Here is a 25,277-nt window from a genome sequence, read left to right on the forward strand (position 1 = left end):
GCTTGGTCAGCCATCATTTTATGAAGGGAGCAGTGGTTCAGGGCATAGCCCTACAAGCTGGAATTGTTTTCCCATTAGAGTTGGTTCTTGAAACATATAAATCATCACTGAGATCATTAGTTTATTTTTAAGAACTATAGTGTCTTTAAGAACAGCACACAGCTCTTTAAAGAATAAGAGAGTACATTACCCTGTTCTCCAGAAATACCTGTGGTTTAAAAAATTTTTTTCCACAAATTTTTATTTTGAAAATTTTCAAACCTTCAAAAAGTAAGAATAGTTCAATGAATACCTAGAGAGACTTACCCTAGATTCACCAGTTGTTAGCATTTTGCCACATTTGCTTGCTTGCTTTTTTTCTGTCTGTATGTGTGTATATACATATTTTTTGAAGAATCATTTAAGAGTAAGTTATAGACATCAAGGTCCCTCACTCCTAAATGAGTCAGCATCTATCTCCTGACAAGAAATATCCAGATTATTCTAGTGACGTAGAGCTGTTTTTGTTGCTGTTGTTGTTGTTTTATTTTATTTATTTTATTATTTTTATTTCGGTATAATTAATCCACAATTACATGAGGAACATTATGTTTACTATACACCCCCTATCACCAAGTCCCCCCAACAAACCCCATTACATTCACTGTCCATCAGCATAGTAAGATGCTGTAGAATCACTACTTGTCTTCTCTGTGTTACACAGCCCTCCCTGTGCCCCCCACCCACACATTATACATGCTATTCTTAATGCCCCCTTTCTCCCTTCCCCCACTTATCCCTCTCTTCCCACCATCCTCCCTAGTCCCTTTCCCTTTGGTAACTGTTAGTCCATTCTTGGGTTCTGTGTTTCTACTGTTGTTTTGTTCCTTCAGTTTTCTCTTTGTTCTTACACTCCACATATGAGTGAGATCATTTGGTATTTGTCTTTCTCTGCCTGGCTAATTTCACTGAGCATAATACCCACTGGCTCCATCTGTGTTGTTGCAAATGGTAGGATTTGTTTTCTTCTTATGGCTGAATAATATTCCATTGTGCATATGTACCACATCTTCTTTATCCATTCATCTACTGATGGACACTTAGGTTGCTTCCATTTCTTGGCTATTGTAAATAGTGCTGCAGTAAACATAGGGGTGCATACATCTTTTTGAAACTGGGCTGCTGCAATCTTAGGGTAAATTCCTAGGAGTGGAATTCCTGGGTCAAACGGTATTTCTATTTTGAGCTTTTTGAGGAACCTCCATACTGCTTTCCACAATGGCTGAACTAATTTACATTCCCACCAGCAGTGTAGGAGGGTTCCCGTTTCTCCACAACCTCGCCAACATTTGTTGTTGTTTGTCTTTTGGATGGTGGCAATCCTTACTTGTGTGAGGTGATATCTCATTGTGGTTTTAATTTTCATTTCTCTAATAACTAGCAATGTGGAGCATCTTTTCATGTGTCTGTTGGCCATCAGAATTTCTTCTTTGGAGAACTGTCTGTTTAGTTCCTCTGCCCGTTTTTAATTGGCTTATTTACTTTTTGTTTGTTGTGGTGCGTGTTTTGTATGATTTGTGTAATCCATGACAGATATTTTATAGAATTTTATTTAATTTGGAATTATCTCATTGTTTCCTCATAATGAATCCCGGGAAAACACTGTTAGCAGGACTCGGTAGGTGAGGTACTGAGGACACAGTACCAGCAACACAGTTTGCCCTATTGTTGGCAATATTAAGTTTGAGCATTTGGGTAAGGTGTGTCTGCCAGGTTCCTCCATTGTAAAAGTGCCTTTTTCTCCTTTTGCAAATACTTATCAATCTGTGAAGTGATACTTCAAGATTGTATGAATATCTTGTATCCTCTCCCCAAATTTACCCAGTGGTTTTAGAATCCATTGATAGTTTATGCTTAAGTTGATTATTGCTGTGATGGTGATACTCATTCTACTAAAATCTTAATTTAGTGAGATCTGGTCTTTAACTCCCTCAAGAAACTTCATTCTAAATACACAACTTAAAAATACACTGAAAGCGAATAAGCGTCTTTACTGAATATGAAAATTTGATTAACCTAAATAAATCTAAACTTCTGATTATTTTTAAATTCATAATTTCAACTCTTCTTAATATAGTTTTTATGGGCTTTAGAGCAAACATATCTATATAGGCCTTAAATTATAGGACTAAAGCACAAGTCGCTCCTTCTTGCCACTAAAACACTATCAGTGTCGCAAAATGACAACAAATAATAAATAGATCTGTATTTGTTGGTGATACCTCACCCTTCCAGGTGAGACAGTATAAATTAATGAATAAAGAATGAGAACTCTAGAAGTTGACCTAGGTTTAATCCCAAATTTAATCTCTGGATTGTAATCTGAGATGTTCCGTAACCTCTTGGAGCTTCAGTTTCCTCATCTGTAAAATAGGATCTTTAACAACTTCATAGAATTACTGTGAGGATAAAAAGAGCTAATAGATGTAAAGTGTTTATTATTGGAAAGTGCCTTTGGCACATTGTAAGCACTTAATAACTGGTGTTTGTGGTGGCAAAGTTAGTGGTGATTGTTACTTGTACTGGAAGCCAAGTATAAAAAGTTGTAATGTGAAAAATTACATATTTAAGAGTTTAGGAAGCTTTGTTTTTGAAAGGTAGCCAAGAACACTTTGGCAGTTGCTATACTTAATGTGTTCTCGGGTATTAAGAGAAAAAACTTTTAATTAAATTTGCCCTTCAAAAACTTGGCCAAATAAAATGGAATTATCCTAATTAAGTACCCATTGCATACCTCACTGTTACTCTCTACCCCAGAGAAGTGCATTGGTAAGTCCAGGCTTTTCCAAAAATCCCTCATTGTTCTACCCTTCCTCCCCCAGCAGTGAGAGAAGCAACCAATTTCTTGCCATCCATTCTGCCCATAAACCAGGGTCATGATGGCGGTCGTGCCGAGTTCCTTCTCCACAGGAGTCCGTATTTCCCCCCACAGACTGACTCTGTGTTGAGGGCCTCTCATAGCTCACCACATCTTTGAAGCCCTTGAACACTTAGGTACTTAGGAAACAAAGTCACCATTGTTGAAACTTGAGGAGTTTCCTAATCCTGTTATCTCTTACTGACTTGGAGGGCAAGGGATGACAGATGGAGTTTATAATATTTTGGCCAAGTTTTTTTTGTATATACCTTTCAAACTAATAGAGGAACCCATCCTTATAGTGACAGTTTGAGGAATGCAGTTTATAGGTAAAATAGGCTCTTATTTAAAGAAAGTATTACAAATCAACAGATAATAGCACATCTGATAATACTCTCATGGTGGAAATGGCTAATGACATATGAAAGTGAAATATTCAGTCATTTTATTATTTGTTTACAATAATATTCAGCCTTTATTTAAATAACTTCACTTTTTTTTCTTTAGATTACTGCCCTTATTCACCAAATGCTTGCAGATACAAAGTAGAAAGTACATATCATTAATTTGAACTCTCATTTTTATGGTGGACCATATACAAAACTCAACTTAATTTTACATGTCACATAAATAACTGAAAATTCAGGAAAAGAGAAATTGATGCTTGAACAATATTCTAGCTTACACACCTTTATCTATATATATTATCACACAACCTACATCTCTATAAGGTAATCAGGATGAATTCTTAGTTTCTTTGTTTTGCAGAGAAAAGAGCCAAGACTCAGAAACTTTAAGGTCATGATTCCACCACTTACTAGGTCAACTCAAACAAATCTCTTAATCACTCTGCAATTTCTTTAACTGCAAAACAGAATTGAACACAGATCCTCCCTCACAGGCTGTGTGTGAAGAGGAAACAAATTAATATGCTTGAGGGCACTTAAAGCAGTGCCTGGTATATAGTAGATGCCCCATCAGTGTTATTAGCTTTTAGCTGTTATTACCACACAGCTAATACATGTTAGCACTTGGACCTAAACCCAGACATTCTGATACCTAGTCCAGAGCTTTTTTCATAGTACCTTGTGGAATTTGCCTTTTAGTAAATCATTGATTTAGTTCCCATCTCACACTGACCATGTTATTCTTGAGGGAATCTTTTTCTGCTTTGTTTACACTGATCTTACATTTCAGAAAATCAATAGGGAAATGTGTTTTAAGGATTGTTCTTTCCTAATTTCTTCTTAATCCTCTGGATTTCTGTTTTTATCTGGGTTTGGTTGACTTTGAGGTATCAGAAAGTATTTTAGTAGATGAAGGTATCATAAACTTTTTTGTGGGTAATTTAGGGTGTTTTGGTTTGAAGGCCCAAGGTAAAAAGTAGGATTGAAGGAAATTACTGAACTTGAGTCATGCCCATTATCTGTAGTGCTAAGAGAATAATGTCATTACTGGGAGTGGCAGCTTGCTGATCAGGGAGTAGAGATTATTTGTTTTAAAAGAGCCATCTTGAAGAAATTGGTAAAGTATTATGGGCCATTCCCTGGGAAAGGAAAAGAAGCTGTTTAGATATTCTTCTTGGTAGTAATATTTGTGCTAGGTTTTACTTGTTACTCTGTTGTTTTTACCATGTCTACTTACTGCCAGTGTTGACATTTATGGCTGTCAAATAGGCCTGAGTGAAAATCTGCATGTTTTTGTGGTAGCTACTCAGCTGCCATAAGGAGTCACCCTTCCCTTCCCCCAATGCTCAAGTTGAATGGGATTTGATGGGGAAGATCGCAGAGGGTGGGCAGCAATGTGCAGGAAGAGTACAGTCCACCTGGTGGCCTTCCAGAGGCAAAGAGCCGGAGGGAGCCTCAGCTTGCTGAACATGCCCACCCCCAGGCATTTTTGATGTCCCTGTGCATGTTATACACAGATGGGATCCTCTCTAAGAACAAGATATACAGTATGCCACTTAGGACCTTTGTACCTGGATTTAACCTGGTGAGGCAGGAGGTTTGAGAGGATGTGCTGAGATCTTCTCTTTTTCACCCATTCTTGGCAAATGAAATTAATGTTCTCACATTAAATGAAAACAATGATTTTTTAATAGATTTCCCTGGGACTTGTTAATAGTTTGGTACTGTTTTCTTAAGAGAGAGGATATGAAGAAATGATGTATTATATTTTCTAGTTTTATACTTGGGTTTTATTTTTCTTGCTTGGCCACCTGCTAAATCCTCTGACCCATCTAGCCTGGGAGCAGAGCCAGAAAACTGCTCTGGCTCCCACCATGTAGGTGGCCTTCTTCTTGCAGCTACATACCCACTCCTATGCTTGGCACTTTCCCCTATGTATTGGCTTCCTCCTGTTGCACTGGCCACTCTTGGTGTGCTGGGTAGTAGTTGATCTTTTCCCTGCTGTATTTGCTTGGAGGCTCTGTATAGTACATGAGGAGTTGGGGAAAAGGATTAAATAGAGTACCCGTTATTCATTATCTACTGCGCCTGTCATTATGTGCTTCCCAGAACTCCAGAGAGCTTTGCTTTTAGGCCAGTCACTTAAAATTTTGTTTGATGTGTGAGAATCTAAACAATATGGGGGTTCTTATCCTTCTCCATCACTTACATCCTTCTGGCATGCAGTGTGCCAGAGGAGAACCACTTTGATGATGGTTTCCTTTGAGGTCAGTAGCTGGACTAGGAGTGGAGGTGACAGCTGAGAGACTTAACAAAGATAGAGGGGTTGTAGAAAGATTGAATAGTTGGACACTCAGGCTTAGACTAGCTCATGATGGGCCTTTGCTCAGCTGCGATTCATGAATGTGAGGCTGGCAGCAAGTGCTGGAGTTGACCCTTTGAACATCCATTGTCCTCTTTGAAGTCTTTGCTGATTCTCTCAAGTCAGAGTCCTTTCTCCTCTGGGCTCCCATGGCAATTTTTGTCCTCACTTATCTCCCTCACATTTGTAGTGAATACTTGTCTAAATGTCTGTTTCTTCTACCACATAAGTTTCTTGACAATAGGAACCTAGTCTCGTTCATCTGAGTTTTCTCATAATCCATAGATTGTGTTCACTTGGAATAGCTGCTTATTATATCTTACTGAACTGAAATGAATAAAGCTGCTGTGTCCATGGAATTGCTGCAGCTCATGTCCACATGCCTAGATTGCACACTCTGCCATGAGACAGGAGCATATCCTTGGAGAAATAGAGCATCATCATCAGAGTAAAATGTAAAAGCACTAGCCTTATGCTGGGCTTTTTTGTGGCAACTTTTGTTGAGGTACCATTTACATACCATAGAGTTCACCCATTTAAAATGTACAGTTTAGTTGTTTTCAATGTGTTCCCCGTGCTAAGCAACCATCACTTCAATCAATTTTAGAAAATTTCCATCCTCCCTAAAAAGAAACGTTGTACCTGTTCCTTCTAGTCTCCCAGCTCTAAGCAACCACTAATCTGTTTTATGTCTTTATAGATTTGCCTATTCTGGATGTTCCATATAAATAGAGTCATGCAATATTTGGTATTTTGTGCCTAGCTTCTTTCACTTAGCGTAACGTTTTCAAGATATATCCATGTTATATTATGTGTCAGGTCTAAGCTTGGTGGAAGCTGGAGGGCAGATGATGTTTCTTTCCTGGCTTGTTGTTGTGGATCAATAGCAGGCCAGTGTTGAGCCTTCCTGCTGTCATTAAAGATGACCAGACCTACAGGCATACCTTGGAGCTATTGCCGGTTCAGTTCCAGAACACCCCAATAAATCAAATATGATAATAAAGCAAGTCACATGAATTTTTTGGTTTCCCAGTACACAAAAACTACATGATACTATAGTCTATTCAATATGTAATAACATTGTATATGAAAAACAATTTACATATGAATGTATCTCCCCGGGCAAGGGAAACAAAAGCAAAAATAAACAAGTAGGACTATATCAAACTAAAAAGCTTCTGTACAACAAAGGACACCATCAGTTGAACAACAAGATATCTTACAGTATGGGAGAATATATTCATAAATGACATATCCAATAAGGGGTTGACATCCAAAATATAAAAAGAGCTCATGCACCACTACAAACAAAAAGCAAATAAGCCAATTAATAAATGGGCAGAGAAGCTGAACAGACACTTCTCCAAAGAAGAAATTCAGATGGCCAACAGGCACATGAAAAGATGCTCCACATCGCTTGTCATCAGAGAAGTGCAAATTAAAACCACAATGAGATGTCACCTCACACCAGTAAGGATGTCCACCATCCAAAAGACAAAACAACAACAAATGTTGGTGAGGTTGTGGAGAAAGGGGAGCCCTCCTACTGGTGGGAATGTGAACTAGTTCAACCATTGTGGAAAGCAGTACGGAGGTTCCTCAAAAAGCTCAAAATAGAAATACCATTTGACCCAGGAATTCCACTCCTAGGAATTTACCCTAAGAATGCAGCAGCCCAGTTTCAAAAAGACGTATGCACCCCTATGTTTACTGCAGCACTATTTACAATAGCCAAGAAATGGAAGCAACCTAAGTGTCCATCAGTAGATTAATGGATAAAGAAGATGTGGTACAATATACACAATGGAATATTATGCAGCCATAAGAAAAAAACAGATCCTACCATTCGCAACAACATGGATGGAGCTAGAGGGTATTATGCTCAGTGAAATAAGCCAAGCGGAGAAAGACAAGTACCAAATGATTTCACTCATATGTGGAGTATAAGAACAAAGGAAAACTGAAGGATCAAAACAGCATCAGAATCACAGAACCCAAGAATGGACTAATAGTTACCAAAGGGAAAGGAACTGGGGACAATGGGTGGGAAGGGAGGGATAAGGGCGGGTAAAAAGAAAGAGGGCATTACGATTAGCATGTATAGTGTGGGGGGGGGGCACAGGGAGGACTGTGCAACACAGAGAAGACAAGTAGTGATTTTACAGCATCTTATGCAGATGGACAGTGACTGTGAAGGGGTATGTGGGGGGGACTTGGTGAAGGGGGAAACCTAGTAAACATAATGTTCTTTCTGTAATTGTAGATTAATGATACCAAAATTTAAAAAAATAAAGAAAAGAAGAAGATGTGGTACATATACACAATGGAATATTATTCAGCCATAAGAAGAAAACAAATCCTACCATTTGCAACAACGTGGATGGAGCTAGAGGGTATTATGCTCAGTGAAATAAGCCAGGCAGAGAAAGACAAGTATCAAATGATTTCACTCATCTGTGGAATATAAGAACAAAGAAAAAACTGAAGGAACAAAACAGCAGCAGACTCACAGAATGGTCTAACAGTTACCAAAGGGAAAGGGACTGGGGAGGATGGGTGGGAAGGGTCAGATACGGGGGAAAACGGGGCATTACGATTAGTACACATAATGTAGTGGTGGGAGGAGGACACGGGAAAGGCAGTATATACAGAGAAGACAAGTAATGATTCTATAGCATCTTATTATGCTGATGGACAGTGACTGTAATGGGGTATGTGGGGGGGACTTGATAATAGGGGGAGTCTAGTAACCATAATGTTCAAGTAATTGTACATTAACGATACCTAAGTAAATAAATAAATGAATGTGAAAAAACAATTTACATAATCAAGCATTTAATTAGAGAACACCTTATTGCTAAAAAAAATGCTAAGCATCATCTGAACTTTCAGTGAGTCATAATCTTTTTGCTTGTGAAGGGTCTTGCCTAATTGTCAGTGGCTGCTGACTGATCAGTGTGGTAGTTGCTGAAGGCTGGGATGGCTGTGGCAATTTCTTAAAATAAAACAACAGTGAATTTTGCCACGTAAATTGGCTCTTCCTTCCATGAACTATTTCTCTGTAGTATCAGTACTCTTTGATAGCATTTTATCCACAGCAGAACTTCTTGCAAAATTGGAATTAGTCTTTAAAAAACCTGCCACTGCTTTATCAACTAAGTTTGTGAAATATTCTAAATCCTGTGTTGTGATTTCAACAATCTTCACAACATCTTAACCAGGGATAGATTCTATCTCAAGAAACCAGCTTATTTGCTCATCCATAAAAAGCAACTTCTCCACCTTTCAAGTTTTATCATGAGAGTGCAGCATTTCAGTCACACTGTTAGGCTCCACTTCTAATTCTAGTTCTCTTGCTTACTCCATCACATCTGCAGTGACTTCTTCCAGTGAGGGCTTGAACCTCTCAAAATCATCCATGAGGGTTGGAGTCAATTTCTTCCAAACTCCTGTTAATGTTGATATTTTGACTGTTCCCCATGAATCACAAATATTCTTAATGACATCTAGAATGGTGAATCCTTTCCAGAAGCCTTTCAGTTTTCTTTACCCAAATGCATCAGAGGAATCACTACCTATGGCAGGTATAGCCTCATGAAAAGTAATAGTAAAACTTAAATAATAAGGCTTGAAAGCTGAAATTACTCTTTAATCCATGGCTGCAGACTGGATGTTGTGTTAGCAGTTATGAAAACAACATTAATCTCATTGTACCTGTCTATTAGAGCTCTTGGGTGATCTGGTGCATTGTCAACGAGGAATAATATTTTGAAAGGAATCTTTTAACAGGCCTTAACAGTGAATTTAAAATATTCAGTAAACCATGTTATAAACGGATGTGCTGTAATCCCGGCTTTGTTGTTCCATTACAGTGCACAGGCGAGTAGATTTAGCATAGTCCTTAAGGGTTCTAGGATTTTCAGAATGGTCAATGTGCATTGGCTTCAACTGAAAGACACCAGCTACATTAGCCTCCAACAAGAGAGTCAGCCTGTCCTTTGAAGGTTTGATTTCTCTTCTCCAGCTATGGGGAAGTCCTACATGGCATGTTGTTCCAATATAATGCTGTGTCATGTACGTTCGAAACCTGCCGTTTAGTGTAGCCACCTTCGTCAATTCTCTTAGCTAGATCTTCTGGATAACTTGCTGCAGCTTCTACATCAGCCCTTGCTGCTTCACCTTGCACTTTTATGCTGTAGAGGTAGCTTCTTTATTCAAACCTCATGAACCAACCTCTGCTAGCTTCTGATTTCCTTCTGCAGCTTCCTCTCTCAGCCTTCATAGAATTGAAGAGAGTTAGGGTTTTCCTCTGGATTAGGTTTTGGCTTAGGAGAAAGTTGTGGCTCGTTTGATCTTCTATCCATATCACTCAGACTTTCTCCACATCAGCAATAAGGCTGTTGTACTTCCTCATCATTTGTGTGTTCACTGGAGTAGCACTTTTAATTTCCTCCAGAAATTTTTCATTTGTATTCACAACTGGGCTGAATGTTTGGCAAAGAATCTTAGCTTTTGGCCTATCTCAGCTCAAGACATGCTTTCCTCACTAAGCTTAATCATTTCTAGCTTTTGATTTAAAGTGAAAGATGTGCACTTTTCCTTTCACTTGATGCTTAGAGGCCAATGTAGGGTTATTAATAGGCATAATTTTAGTATTGTTGTGTCTCAGGGAACAGGGGGACCCGAAGAGAGAGGTGGGAGAACAGCTGGTTGGTGGAACTGTCAGAACATGCCTGTTTAATATGGTGCTGGTGCCCCAAACCAAATTCAGTGGTAACATCAAAGATCACTGGTCACAGATCACCACAACAAATATAATGATAATGAAAAAGTTTGAAATATTGGTATAATTAACCAAAATGTGACACAGAAACATGAAGTGAGCAAATGATGTTGGAAAAAGGGCACTGATAGACTTGCTTGACACAGGGTTGCCACAGATCTTTAATTTGTAAAAAATGTAGTATCTGTGAAGTGCAGTAAAGCAATGTATGCCTCTGTGTAGTGGAAATTATACAGAGGTATTCTAATTTTATGCCCCTGAGTAATTATGAGAATTAAAATAATGTCTATAAACACCTAATACAAAGCCTGGCACATGAGGATCTATTGACTATTACTTCCCTGTGTCCCACTCAGAGCTTTTAGATTTTAGTAAGATTTTGCCAAAGTGAAATAATAGATAAATTTTTAATGGGTACTTTGAGTTTAACTTACTGATTTCTCCCCCTACTCTTTTGTTTTTGTTCTCCCCAAGGCTATGCCTTTCTGCTGTTCCAGGAGGAGAGCTCAGTACAAGCTTTGATAGATGCCTGCCTAGAAGAAGACGGGAAACTGTACCTGTGTGTGTCAAGCCCCACCATCAAGGATAAACCGGTAAGTAATATGCAGGCAGTTGTTGCATTTCCAGAGCACACATGCAATTGGAATAGCTGATCACCTCCTTTTTGTAATAGGAATGCTGGTAACTAGGATCCTTTTACCTGGGGTAACCTTGCAGTAGAGTTGAACTGTTGTTGATGGGAAGCTAGTAACAAATTACTCTGTATTTTGTTTGATACTTTTGGGACCGCATATAAACAAATGTGCCCTTGTCTTTCACTTGATAGCTCTTTTAAGCTAATTCCTATTCAGAAACTCTGAATTAAAGTAAATAATGCTCTTAGTGGTTTTGGCAGCTGGTTTCTGTCGTTATTTCAGATCAAGGACTAGAGTTTGTTTGTTTTTTTTTTTTAAAGATCATAATCATCAGTGTTTATGTGCCTTTGAATAATGCAAGATATTGTCCTGGGTGGTACCCACAGCTGGTTAAATAGAGCCTTCTGAGCCTACCCTCTAAGATGGATAGCTTTGAACAGGGCAGGAGAGGGAAAGGACAAAACTATAAATAAATGTACACTTATACAGAGTTTGTAGTGTAAGACTTTGTGCTTTCTGAGCCACAGTGTGAGTAAGGCATTGAGTAAAAGAGGAAGACTGCTTCCTTTCTCCTGGCAGAGGGTAACAGCGGAGAAGGGGCAAGACTATGTTCAGAGCAGAAGAAACGAAGTTAATTAATATGGCAGAAATAAGGATCTGTGGGATATTGGGATGGGAGTGGAGTTTGCATGTAAAGACTTTAATGCTAGGATTGTTGTAGATAGAGTAAAGGTAGTAATGTGGTCCAAGGGACCAAGACAGATATCTATCACAGGGCCTATAGCATCTCCTGTAAAACTTAACTCCAGAGATGTGGGACTAGATTGGCAGCTAGATTTATTCTCAGAAACATGTATGGGGAAAGAGTTGAGGTTGGACATAAAAGTTCCCAGTTTGACTCTTTAGTATTTAGGTATCTGCTTGACTCTAAGTAAGTCACCCAATTCTTACTGAATCTTGGCTTCTTCATCTATAAAATGGGAATAATAATGGTTCCTCTCTGGGATGTTGAGAGACTCACATAAGAGGAAAATGAAGCTTTTGGTAAGGTCAGGTACTTGTGCAAATGTAACTGGACAGTGCTATTAGTTCTACATAGTTCTGTAGGATTCAGGAGAGCAAGGTTATAGCACATGGTAACATCTGTTGAAAAGAGTGGTCACATCTGGAACAGGATTTATAATTGGTCCCAAAGAATGATGCTGGGATTTGGGTACCTATATGGTGGAGCTTATCTCATGTAAAGCAAAAGAGGGAATTACAAAAGAATGGGGATATGGAGTTACAGTAGAATAATTGGTGCAGAAAAAGAAGCAAGGATTTTAGCAAGTGTGGAAGTATCATTGTTCTTAAATTCTGAGACCACTACCAAATTTTTGTAACAACAGTTAAATGCATTGGATAGGGTAGTTATACAGATGGGGAAAACAGTAGGAAACAGTGGGTGGGGAAAGAGTGGGGAACTTTTGTTAACTTTGGTCTTCATTTCAACAGAGTAGAGAGGCTGTGTGCTATAACAGAGATCTGGGGACTGACTGGAATGTGAACGTGCAGTGTTTCATCTGAGTAAATAAGAAAGATGAAATAATTTCTCTAATTCTCCTTGAAATTATGTGAGATTGGAAAGACTGAATTCAGTTTGACAGGGTCTCTCAACCTCTAGAGAGCACCTGCCACTGGCAGAACAACAGAAGTGGAGTGGGAATGAGCCTGGAAGAGTTCAGGTGGGACTGGTCATTTACTATAGGAAAGGATTTGAAATATATTTTCAAATGCAAAAAGGCAGAAGGGTGGTGGTAAACACTGAGATAGTTACACTTTCGTAGATTAAGAAGCTGTTGAATTGAGTGGAGGTGACTAGAGGTGAGTGTGTGGGCTTGTGCACCTTGGAAGGGCCATGCCGCTGTCCTGTGGCAGGAGGGTATATGCCTTGTCAGGGTGAGCCTTCCCCAGGAGGGCCTCTCTTGAGAGAGGAATGAGCAGTGGGGGCTGCAGATGGAGGTGGTAATAGAGGCAACTTCATTACTGTTATCTTCACACATGCGTATTACCCTTGACAAGGACTTTTGAAAATCTTGAGTGTAATTATCTGTTTTGGAAATGTTTATGGGGAAGCTAACTTTCATTGTTTGTGTTTCTACAAATTTCTGCCTTATTGCAGTTTTCGTTTTCTGAGCTCAAGTGAAGCAGTTTCATTGGAGCTTGGTGAATTCTGAACTGTGGCTGCCGATCCCGTATTTCTTTGACCCAGGCATACTCAGAATTTCCAGCATAAACAATTTGAATGAAACTTAGGATGGGAAACATAAAAGTCCCCAAATACCAAAAAACTGGATCCCATTTGGGGTTCAAACTCTTCTGGTTTCATTTTTGAAACTTCTCCTTCTCGGGTTCATTTCCACATCTACCAATCCCAGCCTCTTTTGGCCACACTTCCCTACCCAAGTTTCGATACATTCCATTTCACTTTGGATGCTCCCAACGCAAACTGAGAACTGGGTTGAAACTTTGGGAGTAAATGAGGACCTTGGCAATAGCTCAAGGTAAAGCCAACCTTTGGAGTTCACTCACCAAACTTTCTGAGCTATGGCTCTCCCTTGCTTTTTCTACTTACTAGCTTGGTTGCCTTTCGGGATCCTGTTGTCCTCATTCTGTTTGGTTCTCTCTGATCCTCTCTGGATTTCTCCTTGGAAATATAGCATGTTCCACAATGACCTCACAGATTTTCTGTCCTTTGTCCTTTTCTCTTATCCCTTTCCTCCAAATCAAACCCCAGTTGTCTATGTGTGGATTGGGTCAATCGGATTGTTTTTCTAATACAGAGCCTAATAGCAAGTTCCCCTATCACTTAGCCTATCTAAGATTACGTTTGTTTTCTAACTCACACAAATCCCTAATTAGTGGGTTTCAGGTAGTATGAGGTAGATATCTTCGGTCAGTGAATATCTTTCATTACATGACTCTACTCAGATTATTCTATGTATAGGTCTGATCATGAAAGATGGCAGAAGAAACTGTATTTATGGCCTGATTAATTGACTCCTCAGTCCCAAAGAGTAAGTAGAGAAATTAGCAAGAACAGGAGCTATTGCAAAGCTTCTTGGTATGTTTTTTTTTTTTTTTCCCTCCTCCAGTAAGAGTAATTCCATAGCTCAGATGTCTCAAGCATCCCAAAGCTTAGCTGTGTCTTTGTCCAGGCTTCCAGGGAGTGGGCAGACATTGTGGTCCCTTGTGGAAAGGTGACTCTACTTTTTGAATGTATAAATAAGCTGAATCTGAAGGTTCAAGACAGCAAACTCTGATAGAGCAGGAAACCTAAGAAGGTCTAACACAGATAGGAGCAGAAGAAGAGAAGCCTTGAAAAGGAGGTAAGGAAGGAGGTGTTTATGGTTTCTTACTTTCTAGAACACACCACTTTGGCTAGAGATGTGGGATCGCAAATACCTTAAAAGGAGTATCAAACAAGTTTCCTGCTTCTTCCTTCTTAATGATTTATAGCACAATCACATTTTATAAATAAACTGAAATATGACATAATTGATTTTGCTATATATTTAAAAACTGTCTTACCAAATTGAAGTATGCTTATGCATGGTGAGTTCTTTGCTGCTCAAGTAACATGGTCATCCCCTGAAAACTTGGAAAAATTGTTGGGACTGAGGAAGCTAGAAATAGAGGCTGGTATAATTATTTAAGCCATAATTCTGTTCATTCTGTCTATCATTCTGGTCTTACCTACCCCTACTTATGTATCAGTGGGATCTCTAGCACTTCTAATGACTCCTCTTTAGTTATAAAAACAGTCCATATACTTTTGCCTGGGACTTTAGACTTTCCCAGTCTGACTTCAGATTTTTTCCAACCTTACCTTTTTCTGCTTTCCTTCTGAATCCCATATTCCAGCCAACTGAAATACTTCCATTCCCATCTTAATTTCTACTCCTCCCTTTATTTTAAAACCCCTCTCAAATGCCATCTCTTTCCTGAAGCCTTCTCTAATCTGTACACCACCTATGGTGAATCATACCTGCCATTATGCCCACATACAGCCATCTCTTCTAAACGGTGTGCTTTCCTTCAGACTACATTAGAGTGCCTACTGTGGGTAAGTCATTAGTACTGGTCCCTATGAGTCAAGCTTACTATGAATCAGTGTTCAAAAGTTAATAGTATAATCGATAGAAAAACAAGTATGTAAATACACAATATAAATCTATAATGTTTGGCACATAAAGTGTTCTAAAATATTTCTCAAATTAAGAAAAATAAATCAAGATAAGATCTAGATTAAGTAACTCAGAGAATATATATACCTTTAGTGATGAAAGAAAGCTTCTTGGATGAAGTGTCATTTGAACTAGGCCTTGAAGGATGAAGAACATTTGGAGATTGGCCAGGAGACGGTGGAGGTGTAGGAAATAAGACATTTTGGAGAAAGGCAATGGTATGAACACAGAAATGAGAAATTATGTGGAATGAATGGGGAACATTTAGGTTTGTTAGATGGAGCATAAATATATAAAAGGGAGTAGAGGGAAATTAAATTGGGAAAAATAAATAGGAGCTAAGTTACAGGGCACCTTTATTAATAGCCTCAGTTCTTGGGTTTCTGGCATATTTACTCAAACTCTTTTATTCTCTACCTACTGCCTCCTAAGACAGTAACTATAATTTTATCTTGGCTCATTCAAATCTGGTTTTGTCATATCCTACCTTGGAAATCTTTAGCACTTCTAATCTTGATTTATTTATTTGTTCCTTGAATCCTTGGTCTAAATTTGTGGTTTGGCACCTTCCATCATAAGGAATTTCTCCAAAGGAGGAATTCGCCTCTAAAATGAAAGAAGTACCTCCTATTCATAATAAATCCTGTTTTTTCCCCCGGAATCTTTGAATTTGCAAATGGGTCCAGAATTTCTTAGTACTTGAGACTTTGGAAACTGTTATTCCTTTCTACTGAGGTTTAAAAGATACTGCTGTTCCAATGTACTAAATAGTATCTAGTGGACAATAAATAGCTAATACCTTCTCCTTAGGGATCATGTTTGCTGTTTTCCAAAGTGTGTTTTGAAGAACACTTGTCCCATCAAATATTGGTCTCTTAGAGGGTCATTGACAAAAGATTTCCTCTATAATAATAATCAGTATCATTTACTGAGCACTTACTTTGTGCATTTCCTCCCTTAAAGGTTCCATAGTAAAAAACATTTGGGAAACATTATTATGGTTCTGAAAAGACTGAAAAGTCTTACAGTAAATAAATTTGTATAATATTGTTTGATCCAGAATGTTACATGTTTTGGGATTATACTTGTGAAGATTTCAGTGGAGAAATTTGGGTAACTTGAACTACATGTACATTCCTCTCAAGAGTTTTAGTGATCAGCCTGCCAATAATAACATCCTTGCCCTAGCACCATGGAGCTGAAAATACACATTTATGTAGACATTGGACAAACTATCTGGCTGCAAAGCATGATTGCCTAAGGTTATGAACCTGGAAGTTACAATAACTGAATATAGTACCAGTTTTGTTGCTACATCATTTTCTTGAGCTTTTCTAACTTCTGATTTTGTTAGTAGGTTTAAGAGGAGTCTGTTGAGCATTTGTTAATGCATTAAAAATGTGCAGAATGTATTTGGAAAGAAGAGATTAATTACTCACAAATAAAAATGCATTTTGACTTGTCCAGGAGATGAAGGATGACAGGTGGCCAGTAGCATGACAGGAAGGCTTGCAGACCCACAACATCATTGCAGTAGAAAGAGTATATATAAACTTCGGGTTAAGTAAACCTCAGTTTTAGTCCTGACTGACTTCACTATTCTAAAGCTTAGTTTCCTTATTGCTAAAGTAGACATAATTTTTACAGTATAATGGTTTATGGTGAGTTTAAGGGTGACAGCGTGTGTAAATGCCTAACATAGTGGTGCAGTGTAGGTGCTCAAAAGGGATAGTTTCTTCTTTCTTTTGAAGGAGTATCATCTAGCATATGCTTTCTAAGTGACATAGAATCATCTAGCAGTGTGGATGCACACTAAGTAATTATAATCACTGAGTTTGTCACTTTATAGATTAGAAATTTGCACTGATTAGGCCCAAGCCCTGGGATACCCACTGGGGGCCAGAAACAGTTTTCCATACTCCTGGAAGGTGCCTTTTGGAGTGAGGAGAGTGATCTGGAAACTATAGTAGGGCAGCTGCTGGATGTCTTCTTGTTGCATCAGTTGCTGACTGTTAGAAAAACCTTTGTTATTTCACCAGAACACTGATGGGCACAGAGCAGTCACTAAGGGTTAGCACTGTGCCAGGCATCTGGTATATACTTGGAGATAGGTCTCAGCCTTATAGCACCCTAGAGTGCAAGGGTGGGAAATATCATGTGAATAGTAAGTGATGCAAGCAGTTACAGGTGCTATGATAGCATTATTATAGGAAGTAGTTGGGTTAGCAGGTTTCAAAGAGCAAAGTTGTCAGATGTTCCTGAGGGAGTCAGGAAAACCTTTAGGGGAAGGTGTTCCCTTAAATCTTCTGGTTATAAGTAAGGGTATTGACCGTAGCATTTAATTGCTAATGGCTTTATTAAGTCAAGCACAGAGCAAGGATATACATTGCCATTTATTCATGCTCTATTTTTATACTGGATGCCCTTACGAAACAGTATACAGAACACTGTTTAAATTGTTCAAATAGTAACTGAAAGTCCCAAAGAGGTCTGTACACCTGTGGTTTCCATGTATCAGGCAGGTTGTGTAGCTGGGTGCAGATGGCTGGGGTTTCCTTTCTGTTCCTGGACTATTTCCTGAGCCTGATGTTGGACCTGGAGCATCCTGGGAAGGCATGAGAGAATTTCCCAGGGTTACTTTTGGCTGTCTAGAAAGAATTCTGGCTATTTTGACAAGGTTCTCTGGGGCCTGTGATTTACTTGTATCTAAGGAATGGGAGGGATGTAAACGTGGGAGTTACAGCTTTTTGCTTTGAGGCCCAGTGGAGTTCTGATTGGCCCAGAGCTGCCCAGGGTACAGAAGTTTCGTCAAGGCCAAGTCTCTGATCAGCTATTAGGTTCTTTTCTGAAAGGCCACTTTTGCCTGAAGATACAGGTAGGGCATCTTCTCCATCGGGTAGAGGGCAGCACTTGAGATAATAGGTAGCATCTTAACTCTTGGAAATTGGCTTACCAGTTTGTTAGGGAGCTATATGGTAAAAATTAGTTGAAATAATACACCAAATGTCAATGTACTTTGAAGAGTCCAGACCACAATTATTGCTGTTGTGGCTGTTAGTTTTATTGGTTAATATTAATAAAACAACTGCTTATACCATGGAAGAGATAAAGATGCCTCACAAACCACAAACAAATTTATTTTTGATACTGCGGGACAATCCAGTGATTCTGTGAGGCCTGTGATGCTTAAAATAGAATTGCTGACAGCTGGGGTAGGGCTGAGTCTGTTACCAGTACAGCTGAGTTGCTGCAGCCATAGGTCAGTGGACCTAGGTTTTGCTGACTCCTCCTGGCTTGCCAAAGAGCTGGGATGCTGCTGCTTTTTGGGAATAACAGTCCTGATGGCTCTGCAGTGTTGTTTTTCTGATTCATGTAGATTGAAAGGGTTGTAGGATTAAGGATAGAAAAATGGACACCTTTCCTGAAGATCTTGAGTAGGAGTTTGAAGTTATTGAAAAGGAAAAATAAAATGGGGTGGGGGTGCTGAGCCATGTGCTTTATGGAAAAATCTGTGAGAAAGAGAACAAATCTAAAGATTTTTGGTTAGGTAGTTTCCTAAGCTGGCCACCAGATTGCACTATTGACTCCAAACAGTTTGGTTGCTTTTTTGGAGCCTCCTTGAGAGGAACAGATGAAAAGAAAGGTACTATGTAGCAGAACATGCATGTGATAGATATTTGTGACCTAAGGAGATGACCAGGCAAGGATGAAGTGCAGGGTGAGGTGTTCAAAATGAGCTCAGGGTAATATTACTTATTGGTAGATGAATGTCTAAATTCTAAATAGTGGTCTAAACTGAGAGAATTCTCGCTCTATAAGGAGGCTTTGAGCAAGCCCTAAGGTTTGTGTTAAAAACTGTTCAGAAACTTGAAGCCCTAAGGTTTGTGTTAAAAACTGTTCATACTAAAACTGTGTTTTTTCTTACCTTATTATTAAAGATACAATAAAAATGCATTTTATATTTAATTTAGAGGATTTTGCACGTTTTCAATGAAATTTTCTCTTTAGGAAATGATATTACAGCTTCCTGTCAATATAAGTGACCCACATTAAATTTTTTAATTTTTTTTCCTGACACTTTGGCCTAATCTTATCCCTATTAATGACTTTAGGTTTTAGGATGGCACTTTAGTTTTCATACAGAACTATAATTAGATATTTTATTCTTTCCTGACAGCAAAACAGTCAGACTTGTTCAGGAACATCCTTTGTGCAGCTGAATCGGAAAACTTTTAAGTTCTTTGAACAACTGTTATTTAAATATACTATGCTCCTAACCATTTAAAGTTAATTTCTATAGATCAACCCTTTTAGAGCAATATCAGGAAATAAATGAAGACAAGGCCTGGATTGGAGTAAAGATTCTACACATTGTGTTTGATTAGTTCAACCTTATTATGCCATATTTTGATACATACTAACAGCAAGATGTAATAAGGCAATATTATTCAAAGTATGGATATTAATAGGTATTAGGTAAAAAATTGGTTCAAGGAAATTATTTTGGAAGTACTGGGTTAAACAACATTTGAACAGGTTTCTGTCCTGTAAAACTTCCTAGAGCCTTTAATTAATATATACCAGTGGGTACTGTAAAACCCCAAAAAGGAAGAGGTGTTCGATAACTTTTTCTAAACACTGCTCTTCTGTCAGAATAAGCCTAGGGATCTGCACTTCATAGAATACACTTTGAGAAACCTTGAGAAGGAAAATTAGTGCTTTTGTTACTAACTGTTGGTATCATTAATGTTACATTCTTTTAGGATTCTTGAAGGCTGTTAAAAGTCATTATATGATGTCACTATATGATATTTATACCAAGCTTTATGTTTAGCTTCTCTCTTTAGTCTTAAAAAAATTTGCCTTTGGAGAGAAGCAGTTATACAAAGCAGATTATTAATTTAGGAAATAAGAATTTAGAAAACAGTTAAGCCAAAATTAGTTTCCATGGTCCTCACCAGAGCTTCCACAAGAATACATGCTAAAAAAAGAAACCTAAGAAAAATCATTTTTATATTTTCTGTCAGAAGTGATTATGGAGTACAACATTCTGTTGTGAGCTGTGTGGTTACTAAACCTTTCTAGCCAGAGATCATAGGCTGAGGCCCACAGGATAGATCTAGCCCACAGATAGTTTTGTTTAGCTTGTTTAGCGATTTTTACAATTGATTTAGTTCCCATCATTTTAAAATCTCAAATTTTCACATTAAAAAATCTGAATTTCTAGCTACTCTTGAAAAATGGATAAGTCTGACAACACATTTGCAAATGATAACTACTGTGGAGCTGAGAAGTATCTGCGTCCTTTAAAAGGAGTGGTTTATCCCAGTGTGTCACTTCCTGCCGACTAGCTATTGTCCTAGTGGCTTGACACACTTATGCTACCTGTCTGGCGCTGTAGGCATTTGGTTTTGTGTAATCCCTGCTGTAAGGACATAGCATGGTCAAAGGGCTGGTGGGTGGTACCTCTTCTTAGAGTCACTTTTATAAGTAAATGTGGTGAGGTTTCTCCAGGAAGAAGTGTTGGATTAATTCATGTCAGGCTCATTTAAGGGAATCTTCACCATTTATGGTGAAGTGTCTGTGCTTTTCCTCAGGATCTTGAGGCTTTTACTGGGAAATTTTCTGGGAAATTTGTAATGAGTTAGAACCAAGTTCTAATCTAATCACATCCGTTCTCAAAAATAATTATTAAAGAAAGGATAATCAAAAAGCAGTTCTTTTATTTATATTCTACTGCTTTTTGTAAAATATTTGAGTCAGCTTATAAAGTATGGTATTTAAAAAGTAGAGAAACATGTATGTGTGTGTATATTATGTATGTGTATATATATGTATATGTTATGTATATATATGTGTGTGTGTGATGTGTATAGTATGTGCATGTATATGTGTTTGTATGTGTGTGTATATATATATGTGTATATATATATATATACACATATATATATATCAGGATCAGAACATATATTCAAAGAATAAATCAGAGAGACAGAACATGGATATCAGGCCCTGAGTTCTGAGAATAAACCTTAGGAGATAGAGAACATGCTTTATGTGAGAGTGGGCTTATATTTCAGAGAGAAACCCCAGTGTAAATGGAACTTTTCAGTGCAGACAATACCACAGTATAACTTTTTGCTTAGCATGTAGAGTGTGCTGATGTTGGCCTATGTTGACATTTCTCTGATTCTGCAGTAGTGTGAGTTCTGAGGAGCTATTTTCTGGTAGCAGCTGGGAAATGTGGGTTTTATGAATAGGGTTAATAATTACTGTTCTCCTGAGTCCTCTTCTTGTATTTTTACATAATCTATAGTGCCAAGAATAGGGTAAGGGGATGGGTAGGGTGTGATGTAATGGAGTGAGGGGGGAAGAGGGAAAAGAAGAGGCAGTAATGAAAGCCCCTCAGCAGGAAGGTTTGATCTTATGCAAGTTCTTTAGAGCAACAGTAACCTACAGATATTACAGAAGGCTACATTGTCTGTATTTCTGATCAGAAGAAACCAAAACACTATAGATAACTACACAGGAACCATTTTCACTGTGAAACAAACTCAATTATTATAAGATGATTGAAATTACCCTACCAGGTCCTGAAGTACCTTAACTAGTTTATTAGGGATGAGACTAGAAGAGAGGGCTCTGTGTAGAAAAGATATGCCCTACTTTTTTTTTTTTTTTTTGGTGACGTTAGAATCTTTGTTCTTAACAGTGTCTGGAAATTGTGTTTTTAATTCAAATTTAATAATGGGTCCTTGTGAAGGCATTTATAAGTGGTGTTTTATAGCATTAGTTAATCTACTTTTGTGATAAATGTTAAGGGAATGATAATTTAGACACACAGACCAAACTTTACAAGGAAAGAACGAGATTTTTTTTTTTTTTTTTTGGTGATACAAGTAGAGCAAATGCCTGAATGTTAGCAGAATTGCAAACAGGTCCAAGTTTTCAGACTAGGGAAGAAATGGAGATTTTATGGCTTCTGGCTAACTAGTGAAGGCAATAGCATCATAAAAACCAAAAAGTTAGGTGGGAGTGAATTTTGTAGCAATTATAAGGAATGTGTAGACTGTTTCTAAATGAGCAATGCCAGTTTTAGAACTGATTCAAGGTGTTTTGAAAGTGTAATTGGCAGATTTACTACCTTTCAAATGGGAGTACTCCTGGATATAAGCTAAGCCACATACAATATTATCTTGTGTTCCTTGCATTAAATGTTGATGGTTGAGTGTTGGGGAAAATGAAGGATTTTGTTGATACTAGGAAAATGAAAATTCAACTGTTTTCTTCTTTATCCTAATTGGTGAGGGGAAAGGAGAGGCATATTCCTTAAGGCTAGACGGTTTCTCTGCTTCTACCCCTAGCCCACTTTCCCAGAGCGCCTGGCCAACCGAGTGACTGGTTGGTTTTGAGGCAGCTTGAAACTTGCCATTTGGTATGGAAGGGTTGTTTTGTGTTTTCATTTTATTTTGTTTTAAGCTATTCTTTGATAATTTAGTTATGGATTAAAACAAACATGTTTTCAGGTTAAGATTCTGAGGAAATACTTTATTATTTATTATTTGCTAATACAAATTATGGGCAGGAAGTCAGAGTCCCAGTGAAAGAGATATTACCAAATAGAAAGAAATATAAAGATTTATTTTTCTACTTCTTGAAAATATACTTCAATTTCTAGGCTTTCCTTTATTTAACCAGACTTGTTTAGGAAAATCAGATAAATCAAAAGTAGATAGCACCGTGTGCTTCAGTATTTGATATTGCCATTAATCCTGTGCTAACTTGAGCATTAATCTCTGTTAAAACATATTGGTGAAAGATAAATGTTTTAATTTTAGGGGCTGATAATTTAATAACCGCACATATAGTTCTAGGAAATATTCCTAATGTTCCTGTTCCCTTTCTCTAGGTGACTATTAAAAAGCTAAGTGCTGTACTGCAACAGGCTATAAATAGTCCATCATGTGTTTAAATGGTCTGTTTCTGGAAACTGTCTCTAAAAGATTGCCTTTTTTTTTTTTAAACCACAGTTGGTTTCTGAGGGTTTCATGGTATATGTCTAGAGTGTTGAGTATAGTACGTGGAAGTAGACTTCTCAAGAGTTCTATTGAAAGGCACTTAATGCAGATTACATTAAGTAATAACTGGATTTTGTTTGGGTTGTGTATATTGTAAAATGCACAAATCAGTGGGTTTGTCTTTAGTCACCTTATTCTCATTTGGGGTTGATGGAAATGAAAGTAAGGACCAAGTAAACAACTTTTTTTCAGGTGCAAATTCGACCATGGAACCTAAGTGACAGTGACTTTGTAATGGATGGTTCTCAGCCTTTGGACCCCAGAAAAACTATCTTTGTTGGGGGAGTTCCACGACCCCTTCGAGCTGGTGAGTGGAAATAGTAACACCACAAAAATAAAATCCCCAATGCATTTAGTCTTCAATATTTTCTAGATTTCTGGTCCGCTATTCACAGTTTCTAAAAAGAAGGCTGTCATGTCAGTTTCACGGAGATGAGTCTTTCAGGATTAATGTTTTCTCCCAAAATGCTCTATTTTCTCATGGTGCCGGAGTGAATTTCATTAAACTGTTACCTCAAAAGGATGAATTCTATTTAGTGTTTTCCTATTCAATCACACATTTGGAAAATAATAGCAATACATTTGGCAGTGTGCATTCTTATGCCAGTCAGCATTGTTCTGTATGAGAGTCAGCCCAGCAGAAATTTGCCCGTGCAGCTGTGTGCCCACTCAGTGACAAGCCGAACAGCTGCTGGGAATTGGGACACTGGGACTCAAACTGAACTCTTCCCAAGTGAAACAGGTTCCTGTTTTTTCTTATGCACTTTGAAAAATTAATTATGTATTTGAGTATCTTTATTAAGACTTTTTAAAAGCTTCCCTGTTTTTTTTTTTCTAAGTTCCTTCCCAGTGATGTAATAATTGTACTTGCTGGGACTGGGCAGAATCCTAACTGCCTGGAGCATTCAAAGGGATGCTGAGCTGATGACTTCCATACTTAAACCCAAAGATAGATCCATTCAGTTGCGGGTCTGTGTTACTGCCAGTGGGAAATAATAAAACTATTTGTTTGTAAGAACTAAATTGTAAAATGTTTAAAATAATTGAGTTTATTTTTTAAAAGATGAAAAATAAAGTGTTTGCTGCCACTAGTGAGCAAGTAGACTTAGTTCTACCTAAAAGATAAAAAAAAAAAGCAGAGATCCTTAAGTTGTAAAAACAATTATTAAATGTACCTACAGCTTTTTGAATCTATAACTTTGATGACTTCTTAACTCTGAAAGCTCATCAATATTTCTAACATATTTATTCAAATCTCAACTCCAATCTGCTTCTAAAAGATAACTTGGGATCTCTATAAAGATATTTTCATATTTCCATTTTGAAGGACTTTAAAACATAGTAAATATGACTGTGGAGTTTGTAATTTTACAGTACCTCAGAAAGTTAAATATGTTTGGGGTCTTACTGTCATGGAAAAGCACACCAGAAGAAAGAAGGCGAAGCAGCAGAGCAATGCCTCCCCTTTATCTGCTGTCAGAGAATAAAGCCTAGGAAGGCTAACAAACGTGAACAGCATCACTGCACAGGGCAAAAACAGCCCTTTGTTTCTAGACTGCTTGTTCTTTAAAAAAAAAATGTGAGTGGGGGCATTGTGGAATATTCCCGACATTTCAAACTGGTGTCAATGTTTAGGGAGTAAAGGGAGAAGAATCACCTATGATAGTGTTTTAACTGCATATGTATCCTACAAAAGTGGATATTCATTGCTAGTATTCTATTCTTTTTTGCAACTAACTACAAGCACAAGTCAGTTTTAATATTCTAGCCCTCTCTTCCTAGATGGGAATCTAGAAAAAAAACATTCTGAAAGAAAAAGTTCCACGGTTATAAAAAGAACTGGCTTTAACTTTTTATGTCTGTTCTTAAGTCACAGACACAATAGTTCAT

The 25,277-nt window shown here is 37.9% G+C and overlaps 1 protein-coding gene across 11 annotated transcripts in view; it reads left to right on the plus strand.

The window, feature by feature from the left end:
- Positions 1-25,277, plus strand: part of CPEB3 (cytoplasmic polyadenylation element binding protein 3) — a 191,363-nt gene that overhangs the window by 123,164 nt on the left and 42,922 nt on the right. For all 11 annotated transcript variants that reach the window (XM_073240696.1, XM_073240694.1, XM_073240699.1 and 8 more), the window contains 2 exons: positions 10,923-11,041; positions 23,580-23,694. In XM_073240696.1, coding sequence (XP_073096797.1) covers positions 10,923-11,041; positions 23,580-23,694 — 234 coding nt within the window. The remainder of the gene's footprint in view (positions 1-10,922; positions 11,042-23,579; positions 23,695-25,277) is intronic.

The sequence above is a fragment of the Manis javanica genome, chromosome 7 (assembly GCF_040802235.1).
Source record: "Manis javanica isolate MJ-LG chromosome 7, MJ_LKY, whole genome shotgun sequence".
Taxonomy (NCBI): domain Eukaryota; kingdom Metazoa; phylum Chordata; class Mammalia; order Pholidota; family Manidae; genus Manis; species Manis javanica.